Source organism: Lepisma saccharinum, chromosome 6 (genome assembly GCF_977018435.1).
Source record: "Lepisma saccharinum chromosome 6, izLepSacc3.1, whole genome shotgun sequence".
Lineage (NCBI taxonomy): Eukaryota > Metazoa > Arthropoda > Insecta > Zygentoma > Lepismatidae > Lepisma > Lepisma saccharinum.
In genome coordinates, this window is record NC_139234.1 from 82,026,514 (window position 1) to 82,051,171 (window position 24,658).

At 38.0% G+C, this 24,658-nt stretch overlaps 1 protein-coding gene across 2 annotated transcripts in view; it reads right to left on the minus strand.

Annotated features, from left to right (window-relative positions):
• hob (bridge-like lipid transfer protein family member hobbit) overlaps positions 1 to 24,658 on the minus strand; it is a 222,576-nt gene that overhangs the window by 185,482 nt on the left and 12,436 nt on the right. For both annotated transcript variants that reach the window (XM_083124220.1, XM_083124219.1), the window contains exons 4-6: positions 21,376 to 21,648; positions 18,367 to 18,537; positions 13,841 to 13,973 (exon numbers count right to left, since the gene is read on the minus strand). In XM_083124220.1, the coding sequence (XP_082980346.1) occupies positions 13,841 to 13,973; positions 18,367 to 18,537; positions 21,376 to 21,648 (577 nt within the window). The remainder of the gene's footprint in view (positions 1 to 13,840; positions 13,974 to 18,366; positions 18,538 to 21,375; positions 21,649 to 24,658) is intronic.

Sequence of the window (24,658 nt, forward strand, 5' to 3'; positions counted from 1 at the left end):
AGGAAAATCTTTAGATCCAAATATTTGCAAACTGAAAACAATATTTATTTAATAGGGTGCAAATAATTCCACGGGGCATCATGGCATTCTCTTTAACTTTTTTTTTCCATTTAAATAGTTTTGGCTCCCAGGGCTGACTTCCGCCACCCCCTCCCTAGGTATAGCTCTGAACTTGGACTATAAGAATAGCAGACCTTGCACTAGTGAGCGAAGCAAGCAAGAAAATTTACTTTTATTTGTCCAAAAGTTGACATCAAGGGTGCAATTGCCCCTCTGTGTCCCCTGCAGGTGCCCTTAGCTGTCTGGAAGAAAAGTGCAAGAAACACTTAAAAATTTATTCCATCTTGAGTATCCATTTGTCCTGCTATTCTTAGATTCTGCTAGTCATGTTTCTTTACTTCAATGTTTGCCCCTCCTAGATTAGACTTCCATCCAAGATTGGAGGGGACAATGCCTCTGCCCCCCTGTGGTTGTAGCACTGTTTGTGAGTGTCTCTTCATCAATTTAATGTCATCACTCATTGTCACGATTAGCTAGATGTGGCAGAAAAGCAATGCTAAGTAACAAAAATCAATTACATCTCTATCACATGAATCGCTATTACCAAAAGGTAGACTTGGGAAAAATTATGCAGTTCAATCTTCATAGCAACACATACAAGAAAAACATCCAAATACATTAGGCACCTTTAATACAAGACCACTTAAAATGTCATAACTGTTCTAGATACTGAAAATTACGAAATCACTTCCCGAAGTCTGAATCTGGAAGGGAATTTTTTCCCCCCAATCCTGTATGACATTATACGGAATCCCACACACCATCATAAATCACAAAATCAATAAATGTCTGTTATGTTGCTAGAGTAATACAGGATATAATTGTAAAGATTAGTGAGAATTCCAGGTAGGAATGTGTTCTGTATTTTTCACAGGGGGGTAAGGCAGGCTCTCAGGGTGCACCCCATGCCCCCCCCCCCCCTCTAGCTACAGGCCTGCCCATTGCATTTGTGACAGCACTGTGTAGACCACAACACTTGAAGTGTTTCCAGTGGGAAATTTAAATTTTGCAAGTTTTTAAATACAATTTTATATCTCAGAAACTACGAATGCCAGAGTTACAAATTATACCTCGTTTTGTTCAATACAGATTATACTATAATCTATGGTTGAAAGAAACGAATTTCCACTATCAAGTAGAAGAAGGTGAACTTCAAAAAAACATATTTCTTTATGAAGTTTTAACTTCGTCAGACACCCATGGAGGCAACGGCAGGATTTGAAGGTTCAAAACAGTACCTGTTTATTGTTTGATATGTGTTCTGTTATTCTGCCAAGAATTGCACACTTGCTGCTAATATTTTCAGAGAAAAACATATTCTAATGTAAAAGCAGTGTTTGCTTTCAGCAGGAAATGTAAAATTCAACAAGATTCTCAAACAAAATTTATGTCTCGAAAATTATGAATGCTAGTTACAAATTATACCTCGTACGCGTATTCTTCAGTACAGACTAAGCTATAACCTAAGGTTGAAAAAATTCAAGACAAAAGTAAAAAAAAAAACTTGTATATTTACGAAGGCATCATCATAATGTGAGGCTTCAAAATGGTAACTTAATTTTGCCTGATATGCATTCCAGTCCGCAGGCTGCGGTGGCTCAGTCGGTAACACGTCTGACTACCATGCTCAAGGTCCCGGGTTCGATCCCTGGCCGGTTCAAATCCGGGAACTTTTCTAACGATGGAAGCGGCCCCGGCGCCCACCCAGCATCGAATAACATGGGTAACTGGGGGAAACCCTGGAGGGTGAAGGTGGTCAGGGGCATGGTGATGCTGATCACATCACCCCCACTCATGACCGGATCAAGAAAGTGTGGGGCGTTACCCCCATACCACCTATATGCCTTCTTCATGGCATGGTGCTAAGCACAGGGGAGCACTTTTTTTTTTTTTTTTTTTTTTTTTTTGAAATCTAGTCTCGTGACAAGAATTGAGCAATTGTTGTTCATACTTTGGGAGAAAAATGTTTCTCTAATATAAAAGCTATGCTTGTTTTCGGTAGAAAATCACCCCCTTCCCTCTTAAATTGCAAGAATCAAAATAAACTATACTGTTGACATACCTCGTGGCTAAACTAGAACTCAAAACATGTATCTCCGAACATTACCGGAGTCGCAGTATGCTCCAAAAGCCCCAAAACTCATTCTGTTAGTGACCTCACCTGCCTGTGACACATACCTCACACTGGCTATTAAGGGTTAAGGAGGTTAATTTAGCATTCACTTTCTTCAAGGATAATTTGTTATTTTATACGGGATTGTTAGAATGTTGCTTATCATCAGAAAATTTTTCATCGGCAACTTTATCTGTATTGGATCAAATTTCATCATAAAAAAATTGGATTCAAACAAGTTACACCACAAAGAAGTCAATATTTTAGGGGGTTCTTCTGCCGAAGCTTTTCAATCATACTGGTGACAAGTTTTCTCAATTTCAGCCTATATACTACTATTTCCTCTTTCTGAACACTTTGCTTCTTTCAACAGTTTTTTAAGCACTGAACGCAATATCAATTTTCTTTACTGAGAGAAAATTTCCACATCTTGAAAGATCTAAAGTCAACAGTTTTGAAAGAGTACCAGAATCACCTAACATGTCGGCCTTGCAGCATCATAGCATCATTTTTTTAATATGCAGGAAATCAGTGTGAAGATTTCCTGAAGACCCATGATACAAGTGATCTGACGAAGCATAAAATTTACTGATGCCAATGTACTCACCGATAAACTTTTAAACCTATACCGATGTCGATATTTAACTGATTCCGATACATATGATTATTCAACAGAATAATGGAACTAGCTCCCTGTATCTGCTGCTGAAGATCCAATAGAGCCTCAGAACGTGACAAACGATCAAAACTGGCGGATAGTACTAGACGCGTGTAAAGTCGGCTCCGAAAATAACGTCCGCTTTTTATTAACATAGAGCATTATCACGCCAGCAAATGTTCTTTACAGCACGTATAAGTAGTCAATCCGTGGCTTGAAGTACTATAGATTTCGCTCGATATCCCACAACGTACTAAAATTCCACTTTTTAGTTCTTAATTCTCGTGCTTGTGAGTGAATAGCAACGCGGAGGCAGTGCTACTAACTACAAGAGTAATGGTGAACAAGCACCTCGGCCAACGATGCAGCGCGCTGGAGGCGAAACTCAAGACCATGGAGGACAAGGTGGAAGCGGTTCTTTGCGGCGGGGCAAGGGTGGCTAATGCCCCTTCTGAACTTGAGGAGTTACGGAGGGAATTAATTGCAGGACATCAGAGGCGAGCTGGTTGTCTTCCGGGAAGTCATGGAAACTATTCAATCCCAATTGACTCACCAGGAAGAGGAATTAGATAAACTGCAACAATACAGCCGGAGGGAGTGCTTGCTGCTGCATGGAGTACCGGAAACGCCAGAGGAGGTCCCCACGGAAGTTGCTCTACAGATATTCTCCACAAAACTTGGCGTCGAAGTTTTTTCTGACTTCGTGAGCAGATGCCATCGCCTGGGAGCACCGAGGAAGAGAAGGTCGGCGGCCGACGTTGTCAGACAAGGTCATCGACCTTTGATTATAAAATTCATCTCTTATAAACATCGAGATGCTTTGTGGCGAGCGAAGAAGAACTTCAAGGGGAGCCAATACCTACTGACGGAGTCGCTAACACCAAAGAGGCAAAGGCTTCTCCAAGACGTCAAGGCAACGTTCGGCAAGTGCTACACGATCGATGGAAAGATTGTGGTAGTTACGCCGGAAGGGAAACATTTTATAGAAACTGAACGTGAATTGAAATTCCTCACGTGCAAGCAGTCGTAATGTGAGCGTCGCCGAAGATGAAACTATGAGTGTGTTTTTAATGTTCTATGTGAAACTTTTTCGTACCTTTTTAACCATGTAAAAGAAACAGCCAATGAAAATTAACTTTTTGTGTATGTGCGTGCGTGTGTGTGTTGTGTGTAGTGATCTCATTTGGCATTTGATTATTGTGTGCTTTTGTGTGTGTGTGTGCATGTTTGTTTGTGTTTAGTGAAGTTGCATGTAAAAAAGTGCTTAAAAATGTGAAGATGTTAACTGCTAACTGTGTGAGGTTTGGCGAGGCTAGTTTTTACAAGGAAACAGCATGTAAGTACTCGTACTCTCTCTTCTTTTCATCCCTCCAGCCTGATCTATTTTTAAAACACCAAATAGTATTCAATGTTTTTAGGTTGCTTTTAAAAAGAAAAACACCCGACTGCCTTGATAAAAACAGTTACCCCTCATGGTCCCAATCTTTTGTGTGTGTGTGTGCATGTTTGTTTGTGTTTAGTGAAGTTGCATGTAAAAAACTGCTTAAAAATGTGAAGATGTTAACTGCTAACTGTGTGAGGTTTGGCGAGGCTAGTTTTTACAAGGAAACAGCATGTAAGTACTCGTACTCTCTCTTCTTTTCATCCCTCCAGCCTGATCTATTTTTAAAACACCAAATAGTATTCAATGTTTTTAGGTTGCTTTTAAAAAGAAAAACACCCGACTGCCTTGATAAAAACAGTTACCCCTCATGGTCCCAATCTCAACAAATGGTACCCCTGTCCTCTCTGCAAAAATGCCTTCCATGTCAAGGACATCACGTGACACAACTGCAAGAAACGGTCCCCCCCCCCCCTGGTCATCGCCTTTTAGGGAAACACCAACCACCCCTCCTCACCCTCGCACAGGCTAACGTCAGGTCTCGGTCGCGGGCAAAATTAGAGGAGCTAATAACAATCACACGCGAGTGCCCTCCTGACTTCCTCCTAATCATCGAGAGCTGGTCCTGTGAAGAAGCGCCCACGTCCTCTTTCGCTATCCCTGGTTACACTGCCATCAAAAAAGACAGGATTACGAAGGGTGGAGGTGGTATTATCTTATATCATCGCAAAGACTTAAATATCAAGGTCCTTTCAACATCCACCAATTATGAAAATAACGATGAAGTTGAAATTATGAACATAGCGATAAAGGTTCGAAACACAACCCTGGGAATAATCGGGATATACAAAGCACCCAATATATCCTACACAAAATTATCACATTTAGAAACCGCAATCTCTGAAGTTTTCCCGCATGTTGACAAATTGATTATTTTAGGAGATACAAACGTAGACTTTCTATCGCCACACAAACCGGAGACAAAATACTTTCGATCAATTCTTAATTCTGTCGGCCTTACGCAAATCATCAATAAACCAACTAGAATAATGGAAAATAGCGAATCACTCCTGATGTCGTAATAACAGATGACCCTGCCATTGTACGTTCATCAAATGTAACCGTACCTATTGGAAACTCAGATCACTGCATGGTAAGTGTCACCCTTGCCATTGAAAAACTGAAAAAAGAAAAACAATGTCACGTACCGTAATTTCTCAAATTTCAATAAGGAGAAATTTGATGATGATGCTGCAAAAATTGATTGGGCACAAATTAACAGCTACGACAACATCGAAGATAAGGTACAGTATACCTCTACCAATATTATCCACCTTTTTGACAAATATGCACCTCTCCACACTAAACCGGTTAAGCATAAAAGCGTTCCATGGATATCCGAAAACACAAAATTACTCATGAAACTCCACGACAGAGCTTTATTAAAATATAAACGCGAAAAGACAAACTACAACTGGGAACACTACAAGGAACTAAGAAACTTTACAACTACGGTGCAACGACAAGAGAAGAAAGCATTCTTTAACCATCACCTACATTTTAATAAAAACAACAAAAACCTGTGGAGCAAACTCAAGGCATGGGGAGTATATAGTAAAACTACTAATAATGAAATACCCTCTGATATACGAGACGTAGATAAAATAAACAAACATTTTTCAAACATCTGTCGTGAGACCGACTGCTCGAAATCAGCTTTAAATAAAACCAGTAATTTGTTTAACTCCAAAATATTTAATGAAAGTGCACAACAATTTCATCTTAAAGAAATCAGTGAATATGACACAATTAAAGCAGTAAATAATATACGATCCAATGCCTCTGGCAATGATGGAATAACAATAAAAATGCTCAAACTATCACTTCTGTTTATCTTAAGTCACCTGACACATATAATAAATTTCTCCTTTCGGACTGGACAATATCCAATCAGCTGGAAAACAGCACGCGTGATCCCTTTACCGAAGAAAAAAGTAACATCGTCCTTAAACGATCTTCGTCCTATAAGTCTACTACCGATCCTTTCCAAGATCACCGAAAAAATTGTTTACAATCAAGTTAGAAATCATGTGAACAGCCTCAATCTCCTTCCGAAATGCCAATTGGGCTTCCACCCTGGTCACAGCAAAGCGACGGCGTTGCTAAAAGTCACCGATGATATATTTCGCTCAATGGACAAGAGTTATAACAGTTGCTCTGGTTTCATTGGATCTGACAAAGGCTTTTGACAAGGTTCATCACGACCTACTCTTAAGCAAGTTGAAATATTATAATTTTTCACACCCCGCCCTCAAATGGTTCAGATCATACTTGACAAACAGGCAACAGAACATGTTCCTAAAAACTGCCCCGCCCTCTCTCTCTAACAGAACATGTTCCTAAAAACTGCCCCGCCCTCTCTCTCTAACACACTTCCGCTAGAAACTGGCATTCTGCAAGGATCAATTCTAGCTCCTCTCCTATATACAATCTTCACAGCAGATTTAGAAACCAACATAGAGCATAGTACCGTACACTTTTATGCAGATGACACCCAAATTCAAATCCCATTTCCACCAAAATCACCAGATTATGCAATAGCATTACTTAACAAAGATTTGGCAGCCATCAATACCTGGTGTAATACAAATGGTCTGAAAATAAATCCACAAAAGTCTGTTATCACCGTCATCAGTTCCAAGAATAGCCTCGCAATGATAAACTCGAATAATCCACGCATCAAAATAGACATATCCGAAATTCCACATTCAAAAAGTATAAAGAATTTAGGAGTTATGTTAGACGAACGCTTGAACTGGGACCTTCATGTTCAAGAGCAAACTAAGAAAGCCTACGCAGCACTAAGATCCCTCTATAAATTTAATGAATACTTAAAAACAGATATTAAAATGAAACTTGTGCAAACACTGATTTTCCCTCTTTAGACTACTGTGATATAATATATGCAAACTTGTCTGTTTGAAATAAAGTCAAACTTCAAAAAATTCAAAATTCGTGTTTACGCTTCGTATATAACATTAAAAAATTCGATCATATTCTTCCAACCCTGAACGAGAACAAAATGCTAAACATCAACAGACGTTGCAGACTTCATTTCTGTTGCTTTATACAGAATCTTTTGCACAAAAAAATCTCCGAAAATTTATTCGAGAAACTAAAAACCAGAAGGGAAATACACAACTACAAAACAAGAGGAACAGCAAAACTTGAACTCTTTAAACACTCGCTGGAAATTTTCAAATAGTCTTTTACACTTTCAGCGGCAAAAACATGGAATGAAATCCCGCCCTCCATTACCTCCCTCCCCAGTCAAAACAAATTTAAGAATAAACTAAAGAATTTTCTGTTAGATGAGCAATATCTCTGTTCAAGCTCCCACGAGTAACACTACACAATACAGTTTAGACTACATACGAGCCTCACCGATCCAATCCAATCCTTGACAAATCTTCAACTATATTGTAATATTTACGTATGCGTTGTTCTATCGTACCTCACAAAACTAGCATAATCATGTACATCAATCTCAACATCCGTGCGTGAATGTCCTGCTCAGAAATGTTTAGTATGTGTGTGTGTGTGCGTGTGCGTGAATGTGTTTCTTCCCTTTCTTTTTTATGTGGCCTTGATTTTTTAAAATCTCGTCTTTGTTCTTTCCTTGTAACCATTTTTTTTCTTTTTATTGTATTTTCTTATCTTTTTTTATGATTTTGTTTATGTACACCAGGTAAATGTCAAACAGGGTTAGGTTGGAGAACAGCCACAGGCTGAACCTCGCCCTTTAATAAAGAACATTTGAATTTGAATTTGAATCAGCAGATTAGAAGATCCCAGAGCCTGACAACTATGGGCAAACTCCATGAAACAGGAGTCTCTTCTACCAAAGGGGGGGGAGAGTGTCGTATACCAATTGAACATCTACACCAGACCTAATCTGTGTCATCAGTGTTATTATATGTTGTTTAATGTTAGTCTATTGTATTGTTTCCATCATGTATGCCCTAAATTCTATACTGTTCTTCGTGACAAAGAAAGGCCGTCTAGTGTCTATACTAGGGATGTGCCGAAGCCGATTACAGATGTATAAAAATCGGCAGAAATTGACATATCGGCATCGGCATCGGAATCGGCAAAAATCCGATATTTAAACCGGTACAGATTATACTAGAGTTTTACCTTCTAATAAGTTTTATATTTTAGTTTTGTAAGATTTATTGAAAATTAGGTTATGATTCATCATTATTGTAGAGTTTTTGTAATAAAAGTATTGCAAACTCTCATTCAGAGGATCAACCTAACTCAAAATCTGAAATAAAACAGTACATTTCTGAACCAGGATCTGCTGTTGTATTGGGAATTCAAAAGTGAGTATTCAAACCTGAAGCAAGTGCTGAGAAAATACTTGGGCATACCTGCTGCATCAGTATTCAGTGATTGAGTGTTCAGTGTTGCTGAACAGATTTGTGATAAGAGAAGAAGTAGGTTACTTCCTGAAGTGCTTCCAAAACTCGTGTTTCTGAAGTTGACTCTGGCAGCAGTAAATTTCCAACATTAATAACAGGAATTCATTTTGCATTTCAAAGAACTGCTTGTGTACTAATGTAAAATATCTTGAGAATCCATGTTCTTCTTAAAGGTTCACATAACCACCTATTGTAGATGCAAATGTACATTCACATCTCTTGAGAATATATATGTATTATATACATATGATATGCAATACAAATGTACATAGCAAATTTATTTTTGTCATGCTGAAAATAACATCCCATTTCTGTTTAATAATCTTATGTATCGGAATCGGTTAAATATCGGCACCGGTATCGGTTCCAAAAATTATCGGTGAGTACATTGGCATCGGTAAATTTTCAGCTTCGTCACATCCGTAGTCTATACCATGATGTAAATTGTTTATACATATTGTGTTAATCTGTTTGTGAATTATATACTTTTGCTTGTGACTCGAATCTAGTCATATTCTTTCCTCCATACTCCAGAACATCGAATAACCCGCACTTGACAGAGGCCCCAGGGATGTTTTTTTATTATTGTGGCAGTCAACATGTTAAGAAAATAAATATTTATTTAATGGAAACCCCCTACCAAAGGTCAGGTAAGATGAAAACTGAAGCTGTATTTAACAAGAGAATAAGACTTGCATTATCTATTAATGCATCCTAGACTGCATTTGAGGCTCTGGTATGTGGACTCACAGCCAGTATAATCTTATGTGGGGCTTTTGTTGTCGACCCTATATATTTGTGAATGTCCCTTCATCCATCTTATCTTGCCACCATTCATCTTCATCTTCGCAATTAGGCAAAGGGCCAGAAAAGTGAAGTAAAATAACCTAAATCAGTCAGTCCTTGTTGCAGCAAAAATTCTTGACCATAAGCATAATTTCATGACTTTTTATTGACTTCTTGACCTACTTGTTGGTTTCTTTACTTTTTCCTTCACTTTCATGACTTTCTTGACTGGTAGACACCCTGTTTATGATACAAAGCTACCCCCTAACTTAAACCAATTGCAAGGCCTCCCTGATGGCAATGGTAGCGCAGTCGCCTTGTAATCAAGGGTTCGATACCCGGTGGAGGCATTTTAAACTGTAGGTCCAGTCCTGATTAGCCTTACTGTGCATAACTGTTGATGTTATTCATTTCGAATTAGCAACTAGTACAAATATATTATTTGTTTTAAGAAAGAAAATACAGAAATCTACTTACGAATTGGTATATTACACTATATCCCATAATACATAATTAGAACAGTAACAGTGATAATGAAATGTCTTTCTTCTTATCAAAGATTTTTATCATTAATACAACTTAATTGTGAATGTTATAAAAAGATGACAGTCACAATAACCTCCCCTCCTGGGGTGAAGAAAATATAGACATCATACTTTGGTGGCTTAAAAAGATACAAGATCTTAAATATACACATCGAACAGTTACATAACTTTAAAATATTCAACATTCAAAACAACATTTAATACTATAACAAATCTTTCAAAGAATGACAATCAATTCGAAACTACGTTGTTACCCTTGAGCACCTATTTCTTAACATTCAACAACAACTCGTGTTTCTTCTCCAATGAACAGTGGAAGGGTTTTATATTTTGTAAATTGTGTCTAAACTTTATCTGTTGTCCATCTAAAGACACCAAGTTCACAAAATTGTTCTTCACTTCCTCCACCAAAAATGGCCCCACATATAAGTCATAAAATTTATGGATAGTTTTGTTCAAGGCAGAACTTCTTGCATGATTTCTAACCATAACCAAATCACCTTGAACAATTGTAGGGGTTTCTGCATTTGAATGAGTCTTCTTTCTAGATTTTGAACCTTTAGTTGTTTCAATTAACTGAATATATTTAGCTGTCCAAGACAATTCGTTCATCTCTTCTGGCCAGTCAATAACAGAAGTTATTTTATCCCGAACTTCCTCGTGTAGAAAAACTTCAGCCAGAGTGAAACCAACAACCTCATTATATGAGTAATTTAGTAATTTTATAACATTTGTTAAAACTTTGGACCAAGATCTGTGGTTGGTTTTACAAAAGAGTCTAAGCAAACGAATGATCTCTTTATTATATCTCTCAATTGGATTCGCATGAGGCGAATATGGTGAAGTGAGAATATGCTTTACACCAATTGACTTCAAAAAATGTTCCCATTCATTGGATTTAAATTGTGATCCATTATCCGTTAACATAACTGTACACATAGGATATTGATGGATATAACCTAAGTTAATTCTGTTGATAATTTCTCGAGTTGTTGCCTTCCTGAGAGGATAAGCCATAACATATTTGCTGGTCAATTCTACAATAGTCAGAATATGTTGATATCCTTGAGATAATGGCAAGGGACCAATCAAGTCTAAAGATAAGAACTGATGCAATTTGAAAGAAATCACGTGAATCTCCTCTTTGGTAATATGTTGTTTTTTTTGTTTCGTCCTTGCACATTCCACACAATCACTTAAATATGACTTGACACTTCCTCTCATCTTAGGCCAGAAATAGAATTCAGAACACTTCTTATAAAGCTTAGAAAACCCAAAATGGCCAGCCAAATCATGTTGTTCATACAAAACTTTCTTGACAGCTGCTTCAGGTACAAAAAGTCTCCAATGATTCTAGTTGGTAGATCTATAAAACAATATATTTTTATGTAGCTTAAATATTCCCTTAATTTCGAAATGGTCATCACCCTTGCCTAACATAGAAATTATACGTTGACATAATTCATCGTTTTGTTGTACTTTCATCCAATACAAAAAGTATTCTTCTTCAAGTAAATCAATATCTGTGCAGTTTACATGTAAAGTGGGTGCAGTTTACATGTAAAGTGGAAGGAAACAAATTGTTTTGTGACTTAATTGGATATCTACTTAACGCGTCCGTGGCCATATTTGCAGAACCACTAACATGCTGAATTGTATAATCATAATTTTGCAATTTCAAAGCCCATCTATTAAGCCTTGGATTTAACGACCTTGCCGAATTTAACCAAGAAAGTGATTGATGGTCACAGTGTATTACAAATGGTCTGACCAATAGATATATTGAAAATTTTTCCACGGGAAAAAGGATCGCAAGACATTCTATTTCATGCACAGAATATGTTAATTCTGAACCTCGTAAAACTCTGCTCGCATACCATCGTCAGAATATTGCCATAAGACTCCACCGATTTCTATTTTACTGCCATCAGTATTTATATGAAAAGTGTTGTTCAAGTTAGGTTGAGCTAACATCTCCAGAGACAAAGCCAATTCCTTCAGACGTTTAAATGCCTGGAGATGTGCTTCATTCCATTCCCATTTCTTATTCGTTCTAAGTAAATCGTATAAAGGAGCAGCAATCATTGAAAACTTATCCATAAATTTTCTCCTCCAATTTACCATTCCTAAAAATTTTCTTAACGCTTTTCTATTTGTTGGAGTAGGATATTCAGTTATTGCTAGATTTCTTTCTGGATCTACAGCGATGGTTTCACCTGATACTATGTGACCAAGAAACTTCACTTCAGTTTTGCAAAATGTGCACTTCGATAATTTGAGGGACATATATACTTCTTTCAAAGTTTTCAACACATAGTCCAAATGTTTTAAATGACTTTGCAGTGATGACGAAAATATGAGAATATCATCCACATACACTATAAGAAATGAACTAGTATCATTGCCAAACACTTTATGCATTCTGTCGACAAAACACTAACAGCACTCTTATACCAAAAAGGCAAAAAATGAAATTCCATTAAAATACCACGATATGAGAAAGATGTGAACTTAAAAGATCTAGGTGTCAGTGGTATTTGAAAATATCCACAAGTTAGGTCAATCGTCGAAAAGAATGTTGCGCCTCTCAACCTAGGCAAAAGTTCAGATATAGGTTCAACCTGTGTCATGGGTGAAATTACATGTTCATTCAGCTTCCTAAAATCAACAACAGGATGCCACAATCCACCTGCCTTTGGAACTATGTGGAGAGGGTTCCGGTATGGAGAATTACTTTCATGAATTACTCCCCACGTTTTCCATTTCTTTAATTCTTTCTCCATATCATCTCGCCTAGCGAATGGAATAGGGTACGTAGATGCCACTATAGGTTCATTCGTATCTAGCTCTATGTCATAAGCTTCCACCTTGGCTGCCTTTGGTTTGTCCGAAAACACATCTTGATACTTCAGTAATAAATTAAATAAATTATCAGCAACTCCAGCTTCACAATATTTGTTGCCATAAACTTTCTTATGGATGTCTTCTTCGGAAGCTAGATAAGCAGAATCATTAACATGAGAAGATTCAAATGTCAAAGTTTTACAAGATCCAATTACGGAATTTAGCGAGCAAGTATTATTTGTGGAACTCGGAACAAAAGGAGCTGATACTTCCTTACCACTTGAATGAATTAGTTCAACAGTAGACATACGATAATTAATTATAGCCTTGTACTGCCACAAAAATGGTGCTCCCAAGATCAAATCGGCATGTAATTGTTTAACTACATATAAACCCACGTGGAAAAATTCATCTCCTAACTGCATAATGACATACTTAAAACCTACAACTTTTATACGTTGCTCACCAGCGAAACAAGCCAACTGAATTCCTTCTATTGGTTCCAGCTTTATGCTTGGCAATAAAGAACTTAGAGTGATCCAAACCTTGTAATCCAACAAATTACATTGACTACCAGTGTCAATTAAACAATTAAGAAACAAGTCACAAATTCTTCCCTGTATTTCTGGTGCTTCAAGTAAAAGTGTAGGAGTTCCTTTATCTGTAACAGTCCACTCAGGCTCTGAATCAAACCACTCCAGCAAAAATGCAACAGGTAAAACATCTTCTTTATCAACACCTAAATATTTAACTCTATTAAAGTCACCGAGACAAGACTTAACATGCAAAAGGTAAGGATCATAATTACAAGTAAGCTCCATGTGTAACATATGTGTAATCTACAGTGCCTTGAGTCGGGGGGAACTGGCAGCACTGTCATAGCCAGCAGAATTCCAAGTGAGTAGCCACCCTGTTTAATTATAAAATTTTGAAATACATACAAAGAAAAAGGATGTTAAGAGTACTCACCATAACTTTCTTTAAAAATTGGTGGACTGAATGTAGTTTCAACCTCTACACAACTTAATGATGCATTAAAATATGATTGGTTACGCTCTTTCATACTTGTTACTATAGTATCCTCTATTCTCATGGTGAAATTCTGAAAGAATAATAATAAACACTTGGGTTAACAGACAGTACACATCTCATATCAAATGAATGAGGTAAGTGATTTATGATTGCACAATCATTGCAAATTGGAATTCAAAATATCTTTTCTTCTATGCTTCTATTTAATTTATATACAGGGCGAGTCTGTATTTATTAACAGGGTAATAAAAAATAAGTAACACTTTTTTAACGTCACTTCATGAAGCATATAAGGCATGTTGGTGGTTGTAATTGTACATCCATGCAATGGTGCACTCTTTCTGGAATGTACATAAATGTCTCTATATATATACTTGGCATCAAGGATATATTCAAGGCCTGATAATAACGTTCACAAAACAATAAAAATGTATAATGTACCCGACTATTTACTGGCCAATTAAAATATATCCTATCGATAAATTAGCATTTTAAAAGTAAAATAGAGGTTATACTGGCAATCATGGCACACCTTTTTGGCAACACCAAGCGACAATTTTTATGAATACAGTGTTTTCTTTATTGTACTACATTTTGTACATAAGATAGGAACGAGAAGAAAACCCGGCCTTCAAACCAGAATATAAATTTTTCAGCAATTATGCTCAAAAGTTTATTACCAGGTGTCGTTCCATATGAAATCAACACAGCGCATAACCTGACCATCTCCGATTTTCATGAAATTTTGGGAGTTGAAACTATGAATGGAACTTAGTAACTATGAAAATCTTTAGTTTCGTGCATCTTGTAATTGTTAAATTATTCAAGGTCAAAGTTAGCATAAATTGCCCTTTTTGAGCCCACTTAGATATACTAAATCTGCTGTAACTACAGAGAATTGAACAAGCTTTCCAGTGATATATAACAAGCCTACCTTTGGATAAAAATATAATTTTGTCACGTGACCTTGACCTTTGACCTTGAATATCTTAAAACATGTCATCACCAAAAATCGTGAAAAAAATATATTTGGTCCCTCATACCATACTCTAAAACATATCAAAAAATCATTCTGGGACTGCAATGGGATCAGAAGATACAAAATAATATGTGTAACTACGTGACTGATAAAAGCCCCATCATATGAACTATGACGAGTCAAATGTCCCTTAACACCCCCTACAAAATGTAAAGGAGTTATCCTGGGTATAATTGGTCATGAAAGAAATAGGTTAGGCACAGGGAGATCTCTAGCTGTGTGTGTCAAGCGCAGGTCCGACATATTGTTGACTGCCATATTGAATTCAACGCAAAAATTTAAAAAGGAAAGGGGGTCATATGATATATCAAATTAGGCTAGAATTTCATGAGAAATGAAGCAGCAAAGGTTTTTCCAACTTATTTTTAGGCAGCAAAATGTTATATGCATATCTTTCACTTACGATATATGCACATTATAGTGTTGTCAATATTCCTGTGAGCACACTCGTTGACGTCTCTCACACTCACATAGAACATTTGGCAATGTAGAAGGAGCAACATAATCGCAAACAGCAACTATGCCTTCTCTCAGATGGTCAATATCATGGACTTTTTTAGTGCATGCACCATTCTCTTCAAATGTTTCTGAAGGTAAAAGTCTTCTTGTCACTTAACAAATCCAAGAAGCTCTCACCATTTAAAATTCCGTTGTTGAATATGGACCAACCATTCCAGTTCTCCATACACTATACCACATCATTAGCTTACCATCAACAACCATTCGGCTGGGATTTGTCTACTGTAGATTATCAAATCACAGGTATTGCATATTATTTTTATTGACTGCACCGTCAACATAAAAATTAGCCTCGTCACTGAAGAATTTTTCATTTCAAAGGAAGTGTCACGTAATTGTTTGAGATACTTTTCCCAATATTCTTCACTATTCAACTATTTGGTGAATGTCGCTGATTAAAATCATATGCAATGGTGCGTATACTTCTTTCTCTCCCGACATGTCAGCATGATCTCGATGACTTCCAAACACATTAGGAGCATTCTAATGGTTTGTTTTTAACACCTCAAAAAAAGAAAATGGTTACAAGCATGCAGTAATAACTTTTTGCTGGTTAAATATATGTTGGATAAACCTTCGTCACTTCATTTTTCGTGAAATTCTAGCCTGATTTGATATATCACATCACCCCCTTTCCTTTGAAATTTTTGCGTTGAATTCAATATGGCGGTCAACATTATGCCGGATCTGCACTTGACACACACCGCTAGGGATCTCCCTGTGTCTAACGTATTTTTTTAATGACCAATTATACCCAGGATAACTCCATTACATTTCGTAGGGGGTGTTAAGGGACATTTGACTCGTCATAGTTCATATGATGGGGCTTTTATCAGTCACATAGTTACACATATTATTTTGTATCTTCTGATAACATTACAGTCCCAGAATGATTTTTGATATGTTTTAGAGTATGGTATGAGGGACCAAATATATTTTTTTCACGATTTTTGGTGATGACGTGTTTTGATATATTCAAGGTCAAAGGTCAAGGTCACGTGACAAAATTATATTTTTATCCAAAGGTAGGCTTGTTATATATCACTGGAAAGCTTGTTCAATTCTCTGTACAATAAGGAGATTCCTAGGCGAAATAGGGGCGGAGTTACAGCAGATTTAGTATAGCTAAGCGGGCTCAAAAAGGGCAATTTATGCTAACTTTGACCTTGAATAATTTAACAATTACAAGATGCACGAAATTAAACATATTCATAGTTGCTAAGTTCCCTTCATAGTTTCAACTCCCCAAATTTCATGAAAATCGGAGATGGTCAGGTTGGAAATTGCATATATCTGTGTTGATTTGGCATGGAATGACTCATACACTTAAATCTGCTGTTTTGTAGTCAGAAAAACACATGGTTTGTTCATAGAAAGCAACAAGAAATTTATTCAAAGTACTTGCCCTCGCGAGCTACACATTTTGCCCACCTCTCGGGCAATTTGTGGATACCATGCCAAAAAACGTCCTCCTCTTTCGAGGCAAACCACTCATCAAGCCATTTTTGGACGTCTGCATAAGAATCGAAGTGCTGCTCAGCGAGGGTGTGGCCCATCGACGAAAACAGATGGCAGTCGGAAGGGGCCAGGTCTGGTGAATAGGCGGGATGGGGTAGCACCTCCCAGTTGCGTGTCTCCAAGTAGTTTTGGACCAGTCTTGACGTGTGCGATGGGGCGTTGTCGTGGAGGAAAATCAGCTTGTCATGTCTTTGTTGATAATCCGGCCTTTTGTCACGCAGAGCATGGTGCAATTTGATCAGTTGTTGGTGGTAGCGGTGGGCAGTGACAGTTTCACCAGGTTTCAACAGCTCAAAGTAGACGATACCCTGTTGATCCCACCAAACACACAGCATCGTCTTCCGGCCGAAGCGATTTGGTCTCGAGGAAGATGTTGATGGTTGGCCAGGATCAACCAACGATTTCTTGCATTTAGGGTTCTCAAAATATATCCACTTTTCATTGCCAGTCACAATCCGATGCAGGAAAGACTTTCTTTTTTGTCTGGCAAGCAAGATTTCGCATGTGTTTTGGCTTCTCTTCAGCTGCCGATCGGTCAATTCATGCGGCACCCATTTTCCGATATTTTGAATCTTTCCCATGGCACGTAGACGCATGGAAATGGCTGCTTGAGTAACACCCAATTGCTCGGCAAGCATCTTTTGCATTTGGGTATCGTCCTCGTCCAAAAGAGCCTGCAATTGATGGTCCTCAAAGTTTCTGGGCCGATATTCACGCTTCTTGTCGCTCAGGTCAAAATTGCAGTCTCTGAACCGACGAAACCAATCCCTGCACGTTGTTTCCGATACAGCACTGTCACCATAGGCCTCCACAAGCATTCGATGCGATTCGGCAGCCGATTTCTTCAAATGGAAGCAGAAAAGCAGAGCTTCCCGCATATGCTCTTTTTCTGGCACAAAACTAAACATGCTTACCACAGGAACACTGTCTGTTGTTGTCTGCACGTGCTGACAATGTGCACTGATTCGTGTTGGCAGATGTTCAACTCATACAAACACCAGGAATGGCGTGCCCATGGTAGCTTCCTACGCTCACTAACGGCATCTATGAGCAAACAGCAGATTTAAGATTATACACCTGGCATAACTGTGCTACTTTGTCCGTAAAAAAATACTTACCATTATGTTAGGAAAGTTACATAAATACTATCCTTAACTGAACTGAAAAAAAACTGTCATCTTACTTAAAAGTTGCCATGTATCACATATAATGCAAACCCCAAAAAAAGTTGTGAAAACTGACATTTTTGCTAAGATACTAAACATAGGTGATTGATGATTGAAATGATCATTAAAAAATACATAAGAATAATTACATAAGAAAATGGTTGTGGTTTTGCATTGCCTTGTGCAATAACTGATTTCTAGAAGATAGAATGGTAACATACCTTTGGTATTATTGGAGATATCCTAAAAATGAGGTCCTCTAACTGTGATGACGTTAACTTGTACTGATTCTGATTCTTAGTTGGGACTTTCATTTGCCTTCTCTCTTGTGCAAATGGGTAGAAACCTTCATTAATAACAGCCTTCTGATTCTCCATACCAATGTACAGTTTCTGAAAAAGAGGATCAATTCCAAAAGACAAATAATTACTTTCAACCCTTTCAAAGCTGTATTTTAGTACTATGATGAAAAGTGAAGATAAATCTAAATGAATTTTTATCTACTGATAAAGTATAGAAACACAAAATTTACCAGTGCTGATAAAACCATGATAAGAAAAACTGGAAAGGTTTAGTAACTCCTTACTTCATTCACATTACTGCTAGAAAAAGGCACCTGCATATCTAGGGAGTTTACAAATATAATTCCACCCTTAAATTATCAAGTGAATTTGTCATCATTCAATTTCCTTTGGAGTCGGTGAAGCCTTCTGAAATTGGTAAACACAACACGAGAACAATTTATCAACAGTAAAGCTTTTAATAAGTTTTTTCTTCATGAACTCAGAAATGACCAAAATGTCACTTACCATGTTTACCACCTGAGCCCTTCAATTAAAATGGTAAAATTACATACACAAAGAAAGAAAAGAAGTACTATATACCATTTCAAGCAAGGTCCCGCACTTCCCTTCTTTGTGTTTAGCATTCCAAACCTTTCACTTTTGTAACCATCTTGTTTATTCTGTGGCAGAAGATCAAGCTGGGAAAGAGGGCAAGTTATACTGCTGCTTTCAAATTGCAAGTTCTGTGGTCCGATCAGGAAAATGGTAACAGTATTGTGGCTCGAAAATTAAGGGTTGGTGAGATAAATGTAAGAGAATAGCAATTTGCAGTGCTAAATATTTCTCGTGCATCATATACAGGCAATATGGCTCCCATGCCCACTGCCAGAATGGCACCGGTTTGCTTGGTGATGTAAAACATTCTGATAGAAGGTGAGAAATCATGAGAAACATTAATTTCACTTTTATACGTAATTTGTTTTAAAAAAAATTCTAAAGAATCTAAGCAGGCTGACTAAATTAACATACATGCACAAGAATATAAAAAAGAAGATACAGAAGATTGTATTTTGGTAGTCAGGAGACTTCTCCATACTCTTCTCCTCTTCCTTGCTTTTGCAACAGCCTATGTTGAAGTGGGGAATGGCACAATTTGCATTCGTCACACGTCCATTGATGGACAGGAAGGAAAAAAAGGCACTTCCTACATCCTCTCCAGGTAGAAATCCGCAGAAAATTCTACCTTGTATTGTCTACGCTGGGAGGTGGCGAGGCAGCTTGAAAGATATGAGTTTCAGATCTGCTTCAGGCAAATACGACTTGCCCAACACAATGCAAGGAACAAAAACAGAATTATTTAGCATTGGCACGAGAGTCTCCTTCCAAGCTTCCTCCTTTAAAGCTGATAAAAAAAGTGCAAGGGAACAACGGGCACATGTTATCTTCACGGAAATCTTGGAACTCCAAGAGCAGCAGTCTTTCAAACAACCAGTTGTTAAAATGTATAACTGCAGTCTTTTTTCTTGTTGGACTGAACTCGTTGAATGTATAACTAGAAAAATCATGTATCTAAAAAACTTATAACTGAAATATATTAGTACACAAACTTAGGGGAATTGATAGGGATTGCCAGAAAAAAACGTACAATCGCAAAATGTATAACTGTGTTTTCACTGTAATGGAACTTGCCATTAAATTGCATACTATTTATACATGTACAATGCAGACAAACTTTCACACTGTACAATGCAGACAAACTTTCACGGAGTGTAGAGAAGATCAAGACAAACAACTTTTCTTTGTATCATCACACTCATTAATATCTTGTTTTGATGTTACCAGCCTTTCGAAAATGAAAATTTTAATCCTGTATATATGGCACAGTTTTTCTACCCAAAAACATTTTAACCTTTAGAACCAGGGAGCGTCTCCAGACGGAAACTTTTCAAGCATGTGTTTTTCAAACTTGCAGCAATGTACACTCCTGTTTGCATAAAGTGACACTCTTTATAGGTCTCCAACAGTTAAGGTATGTGCTACTTTATCTGAACAGGAGTGTACAAAAAAAATCGTAGATCGAGTATAAGTAGCAAGTTTTTGTTTTAAGTCCACTTGTATTTACAGATAAGCTAAATGTGACTGGACCTACAGTTTCAAGTGGGAACTGAACCACTATGTGCCTCCACCTGGGACACCTTGATTACAAGGTGACTATGTTACCTCTGTGCCATTGAGGGAGCCAAAATCGGCAGCTCGAGAACTAATTGTTTTAGAGAAATGGAATATTTTATTTAATCCGGAATGACAGGGCTTTTAGTAGAGGGGAAATTTATGCATGGTACCTCACAAAAATTATAGTAGAAGGAAAAAGAAGAAAATTGAAATTTTACACAAAAATTGGTATTCGACATGTGGCCACCACAATAGACCAAAGTGAATGAAAAAATTTAGTATATAGTGATGGTACACTCCTACAACCATGCAAAGTTTCACTGAAAATAGGCTGATACTTCTCGGGGTAAGACAACAAAAATGTATAGGAAAAGTGACAAAATATGTTGCCAATTCCTATCCTAACAAGCAGGATAGAAAAAATCTTCCATACAATAAAAATTTTAAAATTTACATTATTTAACGGAGACGGTTAGGGAGACAAGTAACACGCATCTCATCTTGCTTCAGAACGTGCCAATCAACAGCAATGTCTCGCAACGTAGCAACAAGGCAGGGTGCACAAGCCTGTGTTTGATTGGTGGTAACCCTCATGTGACACGTGTCGCATGTCACTTTGGTGTGAAATCACCCTAAGAAATACCACAATGAGCAGTGGTGTTCTTTGGAACAAGCATCAAACCTGAAAGCTTTAACCCAGATTTCAGCTTAAACTGGGTAACCTGAAATTTTCCCCTTCATTCTCCAGAGAAAACTTAAGACTGTGGATATTACCTCTACTGAAAGAGGTCCCTGAGCGACCAACGTTGCCTCCAACTTTATGCAAAATGACACCTCTCCCAAGCATGGCTGCGCCTTCTCCTCCTCCGCAATATGCTTCAAAATTTTGGCTGTTGATGGACCGAGAGAGACATTTACTAGGAGACGGGTATTGTGGAGGATGCTGCCATCTATGTGAACCTCATCCAGGGTCACGTGGAGCAGCCACTCAGGAGAGACAGCTCTCAGCAACATCATATTTACATTATATACATGAACTGCCATGAACTGAAATGGAAACATATATGTGCTTAGAAAATCAGAGGAAATCAACTGTCAATATTTTATGTTGCAAGATATGTCATGAAATATATATACACACACAAAAATGTCATTTATAATATGGACGGGACAGATTAAAGCCAGAGCGATCAAAGAACCAACTTCAACAAACCTATGATTTTCATCTCCAAATGTGGGAGTTTTGTAGTGCAAACAGATGTGTTGCCACAGCCCTGATTTTTGCTAAGTCATAAAAGACACCTTCTGCTGTCAACATGCACCATTCGCTCGCAGTTCAGGGAGAGAGAAAGAATTGGGGACCCATTCATTTGCTACCTGGTGGCAACCGATAGGCTTAGCCGCACCTTGGCCTCTTTGGGGATGCCTCTGCCTCCTGTTTTGCTGTCAGGCAGAATACTTCAAGAATTTCCTCTCACCATGCGACTGGATGAAGCCAATGGGTTCAAGGGTTCATGTGACCCTCTGTGACTTTTAATGGAAAAGACAAAAATAGAATTTCAAGTTGGTTCTTTGATTGCTTGGGCTTTAATGAGCTCTCTACTTGTATTGACCATACAGGCATATCAGTTTACATGTTTATCACTAAAATTACTAATAACTTAACCAAAATTATATGTTTATAAATAGTATGTATTACATTATTTTACATTTACTTAAATAAAACACACACACATATGCCAGCTCTCTGACTGAGCATTGATAGGCTTTCGATCTCGCTACCAAAGTTCCAGAGTTCAAGTTGTAACATGAACACGGACATTCTTGACAAGTGTGCATCCTTCCAATTAATTTAATCATCATTGCTATTAGCCAAAAGTAGCAAAAAAAGTGAAGGTATATAATAATAATAATAAAAAAAAAAATTCACAGGAATATAACTTGTTCATTAGATAAGACAAATAATGAGGAATTACATGAATGAGATGGCACTGTATGCATTGGGAAGTTATTTCTAAATTGTTAATCAACACAAAACCATATTTCAGAATGAATGACTGTACATGAATATAGCATGAGGTACAGTATAGTCTACCCACATTTGCTAACAGTTATGTATGCTACATGTAAATTTCAAATACATTTTCTCCTTAATATGGCAAAACACCATCACCATATTTTAGTAGGATGTAGAAGACACATGAAAGTTCAAATATCCAAAAGTGAGCAAAATCAATTGAGGATTTTTGCTATTAAGCTTGGAACTCTAAACACATGGAATACTTATTCAAAAAATATTTGATACCCTATTTTCATTTAACCAGACAATATGTATTACTGCATCTTTCTCTTCAAAATAAGACCAGTTTTATCATATTAGCTTAATTTGTTTCTCATATATACACATTTAAAAATACCATGTTTTGCAAATAAGTGATTTTTAAAATCCCTAAAAACAAGACCAATTTAATTTTTTCCAAAATGTAAGGGTTTTCATACTATAGAATTCACACATGCTCACCAAAAATGGTCAAAATCTGGTGGTCAATCAGACACCCGCCTGATTTGACATGGAATCACCCACCAATGATGTACGATTGGATTGATTTGTTGTTTTAAGTCCACTTTATGCACAGTAAGGCTAATCGGGACTGGACCTACAGTTTAAAGTCGGATCCGAACCACTATGTGCCTCCACTAGGAATCGAACCCGGGACCCCTTGATTACAAGGCGACGACGCTACCACTGAGCTATCGGGGAGGCCCAATGATGTACGAGGCTTGTCCGGAAAGTAAAGATACAAACACATTTGCACGTTAGGGGAAAAATGTGTACCAAAGTTGGCAACACTGGCAGTAACAGTGATCCATACGACGAGGATTGGGAGTGAGTCATCAGTGCTGCACTGAGTCTTGTGCGAGGAACACACGTTGGAAATGGCAGGGGTGATACCGAATCCTGCCAAGTGTGAAGTGCACGCCGTGATCAGGTTTTTGCAGGCACAAGGAAAGCGTCTATCGGAGATCCACCAAGAAATTGTGCCTGTGTACGGGAACGTAATGAATCATCAAAATGTGGCGAAATGGTGTCATGCCTTCGCAGAAGGTCGACGTGATGTTCATGATGAAGAGAAGTGGGAGGCCGTCCGTGATCACTGACGACCTTCGCAATTGTATTGAAGCAGAGGTGCGTGCGAATAGGCGAGTGACAATTCGAGAATTGTGTGTGATGGTTCCTGACAGTTCGAAAACCACTATTCATGAAGTTGTGAGTGGGTTAGGGTACAGAAAGTTGGGTGCAAGCTGGGTCCCAAAACATTTGACTGACGACACAAAACCAAACGACTGGGATATGCACTGGACTCTCTTACTCGCTACGCAGAAGAGGGAGATGCATTCCTGGACTCCATTGTGACAGGTGATGAAACATGGGTGTTCCACCATACGCCTGAATCCAAGCAGCAGTGGCGCCATACCCATTCTCCAAAAGCCAAAAAATTCAAAACGTCAATTTCAACCCGCAAGCTGATGGAAACAATTTTCTGGAATTGCCACGGCATCCTGCTGGTGGAATTCATGCCACCTAGAAGAACAATTAATGCTGAAACCTGCTGCGAGACTTTGAAACATCTTCGACGTGCAATTCAAAACAAACGGAGAGGCATGTTGTCAAGTGGAATCCGCTTTATTCATGACAACGCCTGCCCCCCGCAGCTAATGTCACCAAGGATCTGCTTGCACAGCACAGATCCTTCACCATCCGCCATACAGCCCCGACCTTGCACCCAGTGACTACCACCTGTTCCTGTACCTCAAGAAAAATCTTGGTGGAAAACACTTTGCCAACGATGAAGTCGGGGAAGAAGTCACAACTTGGTTCCAGATGCAGGTGGTGGATTCCTACGATTCAGGGATACAAAAACTTGTTCCGCGTCTGAACAAATATTTGGACAATGGCACTTATGTGGAGAAATAGCCTCTGTATGAAGTGTAACTTTAGTTGCGAGCAATACATTTCTTTTGGTTTGTATCTTTACATTCAGGACAAGCTTCGTAG